The sequence below is a fragment of the Chelonoidis abingdonii genome, chromosome 3, assembly GCF_003597395.2.
Source record: "Chelonoidis abingdonii isolate Lonesome George chromosome 3, CheloAbing_2.0, whole genome shotgun sequence".
NCBI classification, from domain to species: domain Eukaryota; kingdom Metazoa; phylum Chordata; order Testudines; family Testudinidae; genus Chelonoidis; species Chelonoidis abingdonii.
The window spans coordinates 178666687-178679717 of record NC_133771.1 but is presented as its reverse complement, the minus strand read 5'-3'; the positions used below and the strand labels follow the sequence as shown (position 1 = coordinate 178679717).

General features: G+C 44.6%; 1 protein-coding gene across 1 annotated transcript in view; it reads left to right on the top strand.

Annotated features, from left to right (window-relative positions):
* COX7A2L (cytochrome c oxidase subunit 7A2 like) overlaps nt 1-11538 on the top strand; it is a 41295-nt gene extending 29757 nt beyond the window's left edge. The window contains exons 3-4 of the mRNA XM_032769453.2: nt 6999-7067; nt 11438-11538. Coding sequence (XP_032625344.1) covers nt 6999-7067; nt 11438-11500 — 132 coding nt within the window. The 3' untranslated portion in view covers nt 11501-11538. The remainder of the gene's footprint in view (nt 1-6998; nt 7068-11437) is intronic.
* Nucleotides 11539-13031: the final 1493 nt, after the last annotated feature.

Genomic DNA, 13031 nt, shown 5'->3' with positions numbered 1-13031 from the left:
CTAACAGCACACACAGAAACTTCCCTCCCTCAAGATTTGAAAGTATCCTGGCTCCTGATTGGTCCTCTGGTCAGGTGACAGCCAGGCTACTGAACTTGTTAACCCTTTATAGTCAAAGAGACACAAAGTACTTCTGTGCTATTAACTTTTCTGATCTGTTTATGACAGAGGCCTTAGAAGTGATATCCCTAGTTGGCAATGATCTGTTTCACTCCAACACTCATGTTCTGGTGTGATGGTCTTAAGAGCACAGACTCCTTGAAGAAGCATTGCTTGAGAATAAGGCTATCCAGCATCTGCCAACTGCCCCTCTGCTCAGCTTTCCTTTCAGAAAGAAACCAGGTAAGATCTTGCCTCCATTCTAACCATCATTCTCTTTGTTGCAGTCCCTAATTTTCACCCATTTCCTTCCACTCTTTCTCTGGTATCCAGCACACACCTTTCCATTCATTGGTCCTTTGTGGTTTACTTCTGAGAAAAGACACTGTGCAAAGCCATGGTATCTTCTGGATCGTTCCAAAAGACATCTCAACTTTATAAGAGCAACGTGTTCTTTCTGAAGGAGCTATGCCACACTAACGCCTCAGGCTAAAGTCCCTGGTCATATACTGGAGGATATTGATGCTCCTCTTCAGAAACTAGCTAGATTCTAAGATCTGCAGCTAGATGAGGAGTGTGCCAAAAGACAAAGCGCCCTGGTTACACAGATGGGAAGAGGCAGTGACCATTATCCGTGTATTCACTTCTGGGAAAATGGAAGAAATTCCAAGGCCTGGTTGTCTGTTCTACATTTACTGATTTTGCTAGAGCTATGACACTTGCTAAGAAGTGAAAGAAACTGGATTTTTGGCAATGGGAAGATAAAATACTCCAAATCCTGGTGCATTACTCAGCTGAACGTAAACCCCAGTGGTGTAAGCATTGCCTTAAACAATTTAGGTCAAAGGTTTTGTAGGGCTCCTAGTCATGGGCCATATGGAGGTTTCACACAGAGGGCTTGGAGCAGCTGGTCCCAGAGAGGTAAAAAGGAGCATGAAGATACTGAGAGGCCAAGAAGTAGGGTGACCAGATAGCAAGTGTGAAAAATTGGGACAGAGGGTCAGGGGGTAATAGGTGCCTATATAAGACAAAGCCCCGATATCGGGACTGTCCCTATAAAATCGGGGCATCTGATCACTCTACCAAGAAGGGAGAGTCCAGTGTTGTAGCCCTAAGAATTGGGCTTGAATTGCTCTGTTAACCAGAATACATTTTTCTGCCTACTTCAGGCCAAGCCGGGGTGGTCTTAAGATAGTGAGCACTATCTGTCAATGCCCTTTTGGGAGGATTTTGAGAGGAGCAGTCAGCAGAAGGCACTTTGTTCTATGTTGCATTACTTATTGCTAAGAAGAGATGATTTCATACTTTATACTTAGTAATCTTGCTACCTTGGTAACTAGTAAAAAAGGAGAGACAGCCTGTCATACTCACTCATCAGGTCATTGATAAACTCCTATATTCCTGTAAATAAAGCTTTTTTCCCCCCCAGGAAAGTTATTATCCTTAATGGAAATTTCTATCCAGATGCTACATTTACCAAGGGCTCTCTTAAATTAATAGGATTCGAAATGTCATCCCCTAAAACAAAGTTAGAGCTGAATTCTGTGTGAATATTATTAAACATTGCATCATAAATGCACATGGTACTTTACAAACCTGTAGGAAGATGAAGTCCATTGCTTCAGGAACTTACAATCTAATTCCAAGACATACTACAAACTATTAATTTATTATTAGTAATATTCATTATTTATATTATCATAGAACCCAGAGGTCCCTGTCAGGTCTTGTTGGACAAAGCTTTGTACAAACAGGGACACACACAGACCCTGCTTTTGAAAGCTTTCACTCTGAGAAAAATTGTATAGGCTTTTCTGTAGTACTGTAATATCCAGGCTTCTCTGACATACATTAGTAACTTATCCTCACAGCACCTTATGAGGTAGGTCAGAATTATCTTCTCCAGTTTATAGATGGGAAACAGAGACACCAAAAGATTGCGACTTATTAAGGAGACACCAAGTCTGTAGCAAAGTCAAAAATAGTCCTATTTACATTACTTGTTAAAATAGCAGCGTGTTTGGACAGGAGTAGGAAGGATGCAAACTTGTAACTGGCATTATTACTTGCCTTGCATTAACATTTTGCTTTGTTTCCAAAAGAGCCTATCAATATTATTCCAGATTTTACAGCAGAAAACCCAATACCGACACTCATGAGGACACATGAAAACAAGACGCATTTTAATTAGAATGCAAACTCTGGCTTTTAACATTTTGGCATGAATGCACACCAGAGAATGAAGTTTTAATGAAATAATCACACCCTGGAGTGTTGGGGGAAGAGGGAGGAGTAGCTAAATTCTACAATGCTCTGAAGTGTGATTATCTCAGGATAATCACCCACCTCTTTGGCATTTTCTTATTGTTATTATAAGCCTTTAAGCTAAAACATATTAAATGATGATCATTTACCTTCATAGAGCTGTCACAGCCTGAATTCAATAGTTCTATCTATGGGTATGTCTACACTACGGGATTATTCCGATTTTACGTAAACCGGTTTTATAAAACAGATTGTATAAAGTCGAGTGCACACGACCACACTAAGCACATTAATTCGGCGGTGTGCGTCCATGTACTGAGGCTAGCGTCGATTTCCAGAGCATTGCATTGTGGGTAGCTATCCCACAGCTATCCCATAGTTCCCGCAGTCTCCCCTGCCCATTGGAATTCTGGGTTGAGATCACAATGCATGATGGAGCAAAAACAGCGTCACGGATCATTCTGGGTAAATGTCGTCACTCAATCCGTCCTCCGTGAACGCAATGGCAGACAATCATTTCACACCCTTTTTCTCTGGATTGCCCTGGCAGACGCCATAGCATGGTAACCATGGAGCCCATTTAGCCTTTTTTCACTGTCACGGTATGTGTACTGGATGTTGCTGACAGACGCGGTACTGCAGTGCTACACAGCAGCATTCATTTGCCTTTGCAAGGTAGTAGAGACAGTTACCAGCCCTATTGCACCGTCTGCTGCTTTGGAAATTGGCAATGACGGTTACCAGTCGTATTGTACTGTCTGCTGCTGTCATGGTGGTCCTGGATGGCCTCTTTGAGGTCGGCCGGGGGCGCCTGGATGAAAATGGGAATGACTTCCCAGGTCATTCCCTTCTTTATGTTTTGTCTAAAAATTAGAGTCAGTCCTTCCTAGAATATGGGGCAAGTCTACTAGAGAACCAGAGAGCACAGCTGCTCTGGGTCAGAGCCCCAGACATCCCACAGAAATGATGAGCTGCATGCCATTCTAGGGGTGCCCCTCAACAACGCCACCCATTGCTTCCCTCCTCCCACAGCCCTCCTAGGCTACCGTGGCAGTTATCTCCCCATTTGTTGATGAAGTAATAAAGAATGCAGGAAATAAGAAACACTGACTTTTAGTGAGATAAAATGAGGGAGGAGGCAGCCGTCCAGCTTGCTATGATAGGTCCAGGCAGACATCTCCATTACTCATAAAGGAGGAGGGCGGGAAGAGGAGCACAGGCCTCCCGCTGCTATGATAGTCCAGAATCTCCATTAGACATGAAAGGGTGTGGGGGGGAGAGGAGCTCAGTCTCCAGCTGCTATGATGAGGACGTTACAGCAGCCCTATCTGACCATCTGCCAGACGTAATCTCCAGGACACAAAGCTTAAAAAAGGAATGATCAGGAGTCATTTCCATTTTCACCCAGGCGCCCCCGACCGACCTCACTGAGCCAGCAGGAACACTCCACTGGATGATGACGAGGACGGCTATCAGTCATTTTGTACCGTACCATCTGCTACAGGGAGGGGAGAGAGGATGCTGCTGTTTAGCGCTGCGCACCCCTCTACCAGCAGCATCCAGTAGACATACGTGACATTTGAAAAGAGCGAGAACGTATTTTTTTTCCCTTGAGGGAGGATGGGGGTTAAATTGACAAATATTCCTGACTACTGGCGACAATGTTTTTACCCTTCAGGCATTGGGAGCTCAGCCAAGAATACAAATGTTTTTGGAGACTGCTGTGGACTGTGGGATAGCTGGAGTCCTCAGTCCCTCCTCCTTCCCTCCATGAGCGTCCATTTGATTCTTTGGCTTTCCGTTACGTTTGTCACACAGCACTATGTAGCCTGGAGATTTTTTTTAAATGCTTTGGCATTTTGTCTTCTGTAATGGAGCTCTGATAGAACAGATTTGTCTTCCCATACAGCGATCAGATCCAGTATCTCTCATATGGTCCATGCTGGAGCTCTTTTTGGATTTGGGACTGCATGGCCACCCATGCTGATCAGCGCTCCATGCTGGGCAAGCAGGAAATGAAATTCAAAAGTTCGCGGGGCTTTTCCTGTCTACCTGGCCAGTGCATCTGAGTTCAGATTGCTTTCCAGAGCGGTCACAATGGTGCACTCTGGGATACCGCCTGGAGGCCAATACCGCCGAATTGCGGCCACACTAACCCTAATTCAACATGGCAATAGCAATTTCAGTGCTACTCCCCTCCTCGGGGAGGAGTACAGAAATTGGTTTTAAGGGCTTCATTGTGTGGACAGGTGCAGGGTTAAATTGATTTAACGCTACTAAATTTAGTATAAACGCCTAGTGTAGACTAGGCCTATGTAACTAAATTCAGCAGTTCTATCCATGTAATTAAATTGCTTTTGCATGTCCACATTATGCTCCTTATGTTGGTGGTGCGTGTCCTCACTAGGAGCACTTGCACTGATTTAACTGTCAGTTTGGGGCATTGTGGGACAGCTCTTGAGAGGCAGCAACAATTCATGTAAGCAATGAAGTGTTGACACTGACACTGCATCAACCTAGCTGCATTGACATAAGCATTCTGCCTCTCGCTGTCGTGCTTATTAAGGCCATGTCTACCCTAGCGAGCTTACAGCAGCGCAGCTGTACCAATACAGCTGTAAGATTGCTTGTGTAGCCGCTCTGTTCTGGTGGGAGTGAGCTCTCCTGTCAACATAATCAAACCACCTCCACAAGCGGCAGTAGCTATGTTGTCAGGAGACACTCTCCCACTGACATTGTACAGTGCATGCTACCACTTATGCCAGCAAAACTTATGTTGCTCGGTGGGGGTTATGTGTGTGTTATTTACACAGTCCTGAGCAACATAAGTTTTGCTGACATACGTAGGGTGACCAGATGTCCCGATTTTATTGGGACAGTCCTGATTTTTAGGTCTTTTTCTTATATAGGCTCCTATTCCCCCCACCCCATCCCAATTTTTCACACTTGCTGTCTGGTCACCCTAGACATAAGTGGTAGTGTAGACATGGCCTTAGTATAGCCACCTACAGAGTTAGGTCAACATAAGCTGCCTTGCATCGACTTAACTCTGTAGTGTAGCCCAGGCCTAATTTAAACAAGATGCTTTCTCTCTTCTATAGGTGTATTGCATAAATACAGATGCAGGGGTCAACAATTGGTAGTATGCAAGCACATCTTTCAATTGCTTTAGAAGGATGCTAACAAAGGGGTTGATTTTACAGTGCAATCAAACATTCCATTTAAATCCTGCCTTTAAATATGCTATTTCTCTAAAACAAGGATGTTTCAAAGTAAGAGCCCATATGAAACTGTTCATTACTGTGTTAATATATGAATTGCTTGATCCTGCCCTAAAATGAGGTTCAGAGGAAAAACATTCTGATTTTGCAATGATGAAAACATTGGAAGAAATGTAGGCAAGAGGAACTAAAAACAAAATCTAAACGTACCACAGAAAGGTGTCTGCTAACAGTATAGATAGCAATAAAGATAATCATAGGTTGCAGGGGTCATTTGCCATACACACGTCAGAGACATTCCTTTCAAATCAGTGTGAAGTCAGAGTACAGTTTATCTCTCCAGGTTGCCTATCAATTACTGCCCCTACTAACTCCCAACACTCATTTCAGATTGTGCAAAACACATTATTTTATTAGGAAATGTTCAAAGAGAAAATCAGAAAATAAGGTAAGTGTAAATTTGCCTAGATGAATAACGGAAAGCATTGCTAAGCTGGCCCTAAACTTAGCTACTAAGTATTGAAATATTTACCTACACTTTACTGTATGGTATTAACTTGTCTTTATCCTCTGGTCCTTGACAAAGATCAAATGTTCTCAGGGGACCTGATTCTGGTCTCAGTACACTGGTGTAAATCGGAAGTAACTCCACTGAATTAATACACGGGTTTTAGCATTAGGGCTTAAAAAGAGTGAGACACTGAGTATTAATTTACTTGAAGACAATGTGTTTTGTAATTAATTGGAACTGATTCCAATTAGCTACAGCATGAAAACTAGGCAGGAGTTATTAGAAATAGAAGAACGTTTGATGTGAGGACTGTGGGGAAGCTACACAATAACACAGTTGTAGAGTGGGGACTGGGGAAGACAGGATCATGGGGTTGCTCTAGGATGGCCCATGGTCATAGCAACTCACCTGTAAGGTGGGTCTCATATTCGACCATCCCAACACTTTTTATGAGAACCAGGATTGGTCTGTGGGTTGAGTGTGCTGCCCTAAAAGATGGCACAGGAGAGAAGCAGACCTGGATCTGGGGGCTTATGTGTGAGTCCCCCTGAAATTGGACAGGGTCTGGATCCAAGGTTTGGGAAGTTTTGCCCATCCCTAGTAGGCAGCATATTTTAAATAAGCAGATCTACATCTGCTACTCTGGCTGCGAAGGAGACTATTCCATGCTGGAAGATCCACAGACTCTGGATGCACAGAAACTCAGCAGAAAAACATCACTTTTTCACCACCAACTTTTTCTTCTTCAGAAGCTATTTAATTTATTTCAGTATTTCACAGTATTTTGAACATTCTATTCCATGCCATGAAAGGAATGAAACTGTAGGCACTGTTTGAAGAGTATCTCTAAAATGTTCATATTAAAAGGAATACATTTGTCATGTTTATTGTCTTTCTGCCAGTTGGAGCAAGCTCTGGAATTCTTCCTTGTGAAGTACAGAACCTTGTCAACCCAGCACCACCTGCCTGCTGTGAGTATGCAAGTGTGCCTCTTAACATAAAGAACATAAGAACATAAGAACGGCCGTACCGGGTCAGACCAAAGGTTCCATCTCGCCCAGTATCTGTCTACCGACATTGGCCAATGCCAGGTGCCCCAGAGGGAGTGAAGCTAACAGGCAATGATCAAGTGATCTCTCTCCTGCCATCCATCTCCATCCTCTGATGAACAGAGGCAGACGCCATTCTTGACGTCTTCCGCTAAATAGCCATTTAGGACTTAGTCCAGAATTACCAAGTGCCCTTTTAAACATTGTATAGCCCACCGCAAACTCCTCAGGTAAGAGTTCCACAATTACTGTGCGCTGTGTGAGAACTTCCTTATTTGTTTAAACACCTGTTCTATAATCATGGTGACCCGTAGTTCTTGTATTATGAAAGAAGTAAATAACTTTCTCCTTATCCACTTTCTCCAACACACTCAATAAGTTATATACCGCTACAGATCCTCTTAGTCCCTCTTTCCAAGCTCGAAGATGCCTTGCTCGTTAATCGTTCCTCATATGGGCCTCTCCAAACGCACTAATCATTAGTTGCTCTTCTGAACCTGTTTTCAGTGCTAGAATATCTTTTGAGGTGAGGAAGTACCACAGCTGACACAGTATTCAGTGTGCATCACCATGGATTATATAAGGCAATAATATATTCTCACTCTTACTCTCTACCCTTTTAATGAGCCTACAGCTGTTTGCTTTTTTGACTGCCTTTGCGACTCCTCCCACTGCGTGGACCACTCAGAGAACTATACGATAACGCCAAGATCTTGCCTGACTCAGTGTAGCTAAATGACCCCATCAGATTGGTAGGTATAGTTGCGTTATTTTTCCCAATGTGCATTACTTTACATTTACCCACATTTAAATTTCATTGCCATTTGTGTTTGCCCAATCACTTAGTTTGTGAGATCTTTGAAGTTCGTCACAACTGCTTTGGTCTTAACTACTGAGTAGTTTATACACTGTCTAACCCTTGCCACCTCACCTGTTTAAGCCCTTCTCCAGATCATATATGAAATGAAATAGAATGGTCCAAGACTGAACCTGGGAACACCACTAGTACCCCTTCTCTCCATTCTGAGAATTACCAGAATGCCTACCCTGCCCTGTCTTTTAACCATGCTCAAATCCATAAAAGGACCTTCCGCTTTTTTATCCCAAGGACACTAACTTACATAAGAGCCTTTGTGAGACCTTGTCAAAGCTTCTGGAAACTAAGTACATCTAAGTCCACTGGATCCCCCTTGAGACATGGTTTTGACCCCTCAAGAGAACTCTGATAGATTAGCTCAGACACATTACTTTAACAGAAACCATTTGACTAGCACAAACAGTTTATGTTTAACTAGGGCTGAGCAATTTTATCTAACCTTGTTTGACTAATTGCTGTAACTGACAGTTAGACCGTCTGTAATGGCCGAGACACCTCTACCGAGCCCTTTTAAAGTGGCATAACATTAGTAATTTCCAGTTGTTGTACTGAAGCCGATGTAAAGGACAGTTACAACACCTAGTAATAGTCCGCAACTTCACATTGAGTTCCTTCAGAAACTCCTTGGTGAATGCCATCGGTCCCGGTGACTTGTTAAGGTGATATCAATATCCAAACTCCTCTAGTGACACTTCAATCGTGACAGTCCTCAGACTTTGTTCACTACAAAAGCCGGCTCAGTGGGAACTCCTAACATCCCAGCCAATGAAGAACTGAAGCATTAGTTCTCTCAATGACTTTCATCTTAAGCGCTCCTTGGTATCGATCGTCAAGGGCCCCCACTGCTGTTAGCAGGCTTCCTCTCAATACTAAAAAACCATTTGTATACCTTGGAGTTTTTGCTAGCCGTTCCAGAAACTCCTCTTGGCTTTCTTATACACTATGCACTAAGCCGGTAGGGGTGTCCTTTCTAGTTGCCTCAACAGATTTAAACTTCCACTTAAAGAAGTCTTTTATCTCTCACGCTTCTTTTACATAGTGTAAGCACGGTGCTTTTTAGTTCTTTACTGTGTTCGTAAATTGGGGTATACATTGAGTTGGCCCTATAGGCGCCGTAAAAAAGGGCCGCGAGAGCGAGAGCGCGAGAGCGAGCGAGCACGTAACTTTTAACTTTGTTAACACCCTCATGTTTGTATAGTTTCCCTCTTTTAAATAAATGCCACAGTGTGGGTTGTGAGGTGTTCTTCCCCCACAGGATGTTGAATGCTTGTATATGGCATTAATTTACAAGCGGTCCGATATGTTACCTTCTTGACCACTCCTGCACCCACTCAGGAGTAAACTCTAGAGTTGGCTCTCCCTGTGGTTCCCGTACAGCGCTCCATGAAGCAGCATTTAAATATAGAGAAATTTTATCCTCTGCATTCGACCTGAAGTGAAATGTTCCAGTGAATACGGGGATAATTGAAATCCCCATATTATAGGTCTTAATCTGATAGCCGTCTCTAATTTTCCCCTTAGCATTCATCATCACTATAGCTGTCCTGTCAGGGTGGTCGATAATAGATCCCTAAATGTTTATATTTTTATTAGAGCATTGAAATTTATCCATAGCGGTTCTAATGGAACATGTGGAATCGCTTTTTAAATCATTTGAATCTAGATTTCTTTCACCTATAGTGCCACTCCTCTCCTGCATGACCTGTTCTGTCCTTCCGATTATTATTGTACCCCGAATGATGTGTCCCTTGATGCGTCAGTCCAGCCAGGTCTGTGATTGCCTATATACAATTCCCTTAATCACCAGGCAACTCTAGTCACCCATCTTTATTAAGACTTCTAAGCGAGGTGTACAGCACTTTAAAAACTTGGCTCGTTTATTTCTGCCCTTTCGGATGGCCAGATTCTTTTTTATGTGACAGTTTAGCTCATGACTACGCTTACGTATCCCTCCCGTCCTCTTGTTCCTGACTATAACCTGGAATTCGCTATCATCAGACCTCCTCTAAGAGAAGTCCGTGTCCAGTCCACAATCTCCTCTTGCAGATTCAGCTTTCCCCCATCTCCTAGTTTAAAACTGGCTCTCAACCTTTTTAATGTATGCCAAGCAGTCGGTTCCTCTTTGTTCAGGTAGAGCCATCTCTCCTGTATAGCCCCCCCATCCCAAAAGTTCCCAGTCCTAATGAACTAACCCCTCTCTTACACCATTGTCTCATCCACGCATTGAGACTCGAAAACGCCTGCCTGCCTACCGGCCCGCGCATGAAACTGGACGCATTCGAGATGCATCATAGAGTCCCGGATTTCAGTCTCTTCCTAGAGCCCTAAATTGGCTTCCAGACATCTTTCCTATCCTTCCTATGTCATTGGGACCTACATGTACCACAACACTGCTTCCTCCCCAGCACTAACATAAGTCGTAAGGTGTTCTTCTCCCTCAGAGTGAATGGCTATTGTATTATTGGTCATATTCAACGCGGTCCTGCTATAGTTACCCTCTGGACCAGCTCCCTGCACTACTCAGGAGTAAATCTAGAGTTTCCTCTCCCTTGTGGTTCCCGTACAGCTGCTCCATGAAGCAGTCCCATTAAAAGAGTCGAGAAATTACTCTGCATTTCGCACCCGTGAAGTGAATGTTCCCAGTGAATAGCCTTGAGAGATCCCGCAACCTCGCAACCAGCCAGCAAGTCAACATAAATGGGTCTCCCGTCACACAAAACCCAGCTATCTAGTTCTAATAGATCAAGCATCCCCATTACACCCTGCCTTTTCCTAGCAACTGGAGTTCCCTCCCCCGGAGAGGTAACCTCAGTGTGAGAGGCAACCCCAGCACCATCTGGAAGGAGGGTCCCAACTACGGGAAGGTTTCCCTCTGCTCCCATTGACTGCTCTGCTTCTCTGGGCCTTTCTTCCTCCTCAACAGCACAGATGCTGTCTGAGCAGAGGTGGGACAACTCTATAGTGTCCCGGAAAGCCTCATCAACATACCTCTCTGCCTGTCTTAGCTTCTCTAGTTCTGCCATTCTGGCCTCCAAAGTCCATACATGGTCTCTGAGGGCCAGGAGCTCCCTGCACCGACTGCACACATACGCCACCTGCCCACAAGGCAGGTAGTCATACATGCCACACTCAGTGCAATAAACTGGATAGCCCCCACTCTGCTGCTCTTCCAATAGTGGCAAATCTTTGAAGAAGTTCTTATAATGATGTCCATTTGTAAAGGTATCAAAAACTTGCTATCTTCAAGCACCCCACCGTCTGGCTCAAATAAATACTGGAGCTTTTCTCTCACCTGCAAGTTCTTACATTTACAGTTGTGTGACTTAAAATATACATTTATTTTACACATCTTTGTATGTTTCATGTAGTGAAGTCATGCATCAATCTTACTATAAATTACTATCTCTATTTCCAGCTTGGTGCTGCCTCAAGACTCCTGGGTTCAATTCCTGACTCCCTCACTTACTCTGGCTTCTAAAGTAGGGTGCTCAGATAATCTGTATACTATAATAAGGATATTGCTTGGGTGAAGCGGGTGTGGAGGAGAAATTTGTAACATTGGAGTATAGAGTTCCATATACTGCCTCCTGCACATGGAGGGAGGCTATGGCCGTGGCGCAGCATAATCGCTCATGCTCCCTGTTGAGATCATTCGGGTGCTGTGGGGAGCCACAGCACCTAGAGTTGGTAGCCTTATGTGGCCACACAAGGGTGTGGTGAGGGGAATCCTTACTCCCTCCTATTCACCTGCTTAACTGAGTAAAGACTAGTCATTGTCTAGCTCATAATAGCTTGCAATGTGCTAACTTCATTTTCAGTCAGTAAAATCACAGAAGTGGTGCTGTCAGCTGCCTCTACTCCCTTCCTACTGCAAAGATGCCCAAGGGATACAGAAGCCCAACTCCCCTTAAACTAGGCTGATCAGACAGCAAGGGTGAAAAATCAGGACAGAAGGTAGGGGGTAATAGGAGTCTATATAAGAAAAAGCCCCAAATATCAGGACTGTCCCTATAAAATCAGGACATCTGGTCACCCTACCTTAAACTCTTTTGAAAATCTCAACCTTGCTCACTACTGCTTATATTAGGGTGACCACCCATCTCAAATTGGGCGGTACAATCTCGAAATGCAGAATTCAAGTCCCAGTCCTGGGCTGAATGAATCAAGGACAGCATTTATCCCGGATTTCCTGTAGTGTTGCTCTGCGCCTGCCCCAGGTTCAGGGGTGGCACTAGCTTCCTCCTGGTGGTGGTGGTGGTGGTGGTGGTGGGGACTGAAGTGGGCCTTAATCCCTCCTCCCCCTTGCCACAAGGCCCCGCTTCCTGGCCAGCCCAAAAGCTGGAGTAGTAAAAGCCACACAGGGAGCCCGGGCCTTCCACCTGCTCTTGGCAGCACGCTCCAAGGGGCAGAGACATGGGCCAGAGGCTGCTCTCAGGCACTCCCAGTCCTGCACCCAGGGTCTGGAGTTCCTAGGGTTGCCAACTCTGACTGAAGCTATTCCAAGAGATTTTTTTTCCAACATGATATAATGTAATTTTCTTAAAATAGTCTGTTAAAATCTCCTGGATTGCTTTCAATAGTCACTGAGAGATCAATGCTGATTCTGGGAGACTCCAGGCCAATCTTGGAGGGCTGGCAACCTTGAGGGTTCCCTGGGTGGTTCTTACCACAGCCTGGCTCTGGCTTCTGGCCTGGCCAGGGAGTGGGGCCTTGGGGAGGAGAGGAGGAGCAGTGGCAGGGCCACGGAGGAGGCAGGGCTCCTGCATGTGTCCCACTTTTACTTTTTGAAAAGGTGGTCCCCCAGATATTACAGCAGTCAGTCTGATGAACTACTCTTGACTCCCTGCCCCCTTTTAAGGCCGTGGGAGGAGCAGGGTAACTTTGCAGCACCATGGGCTTCAAATCAGGGCTCTGGCCAAAAATCTGGAGCAGGGCAATGTGGTGGAGGAGCAGCCGCAGGACACATCATCAGCCTCTGACTTGCGGTGAGTAGAAGCCATTCAGGGATA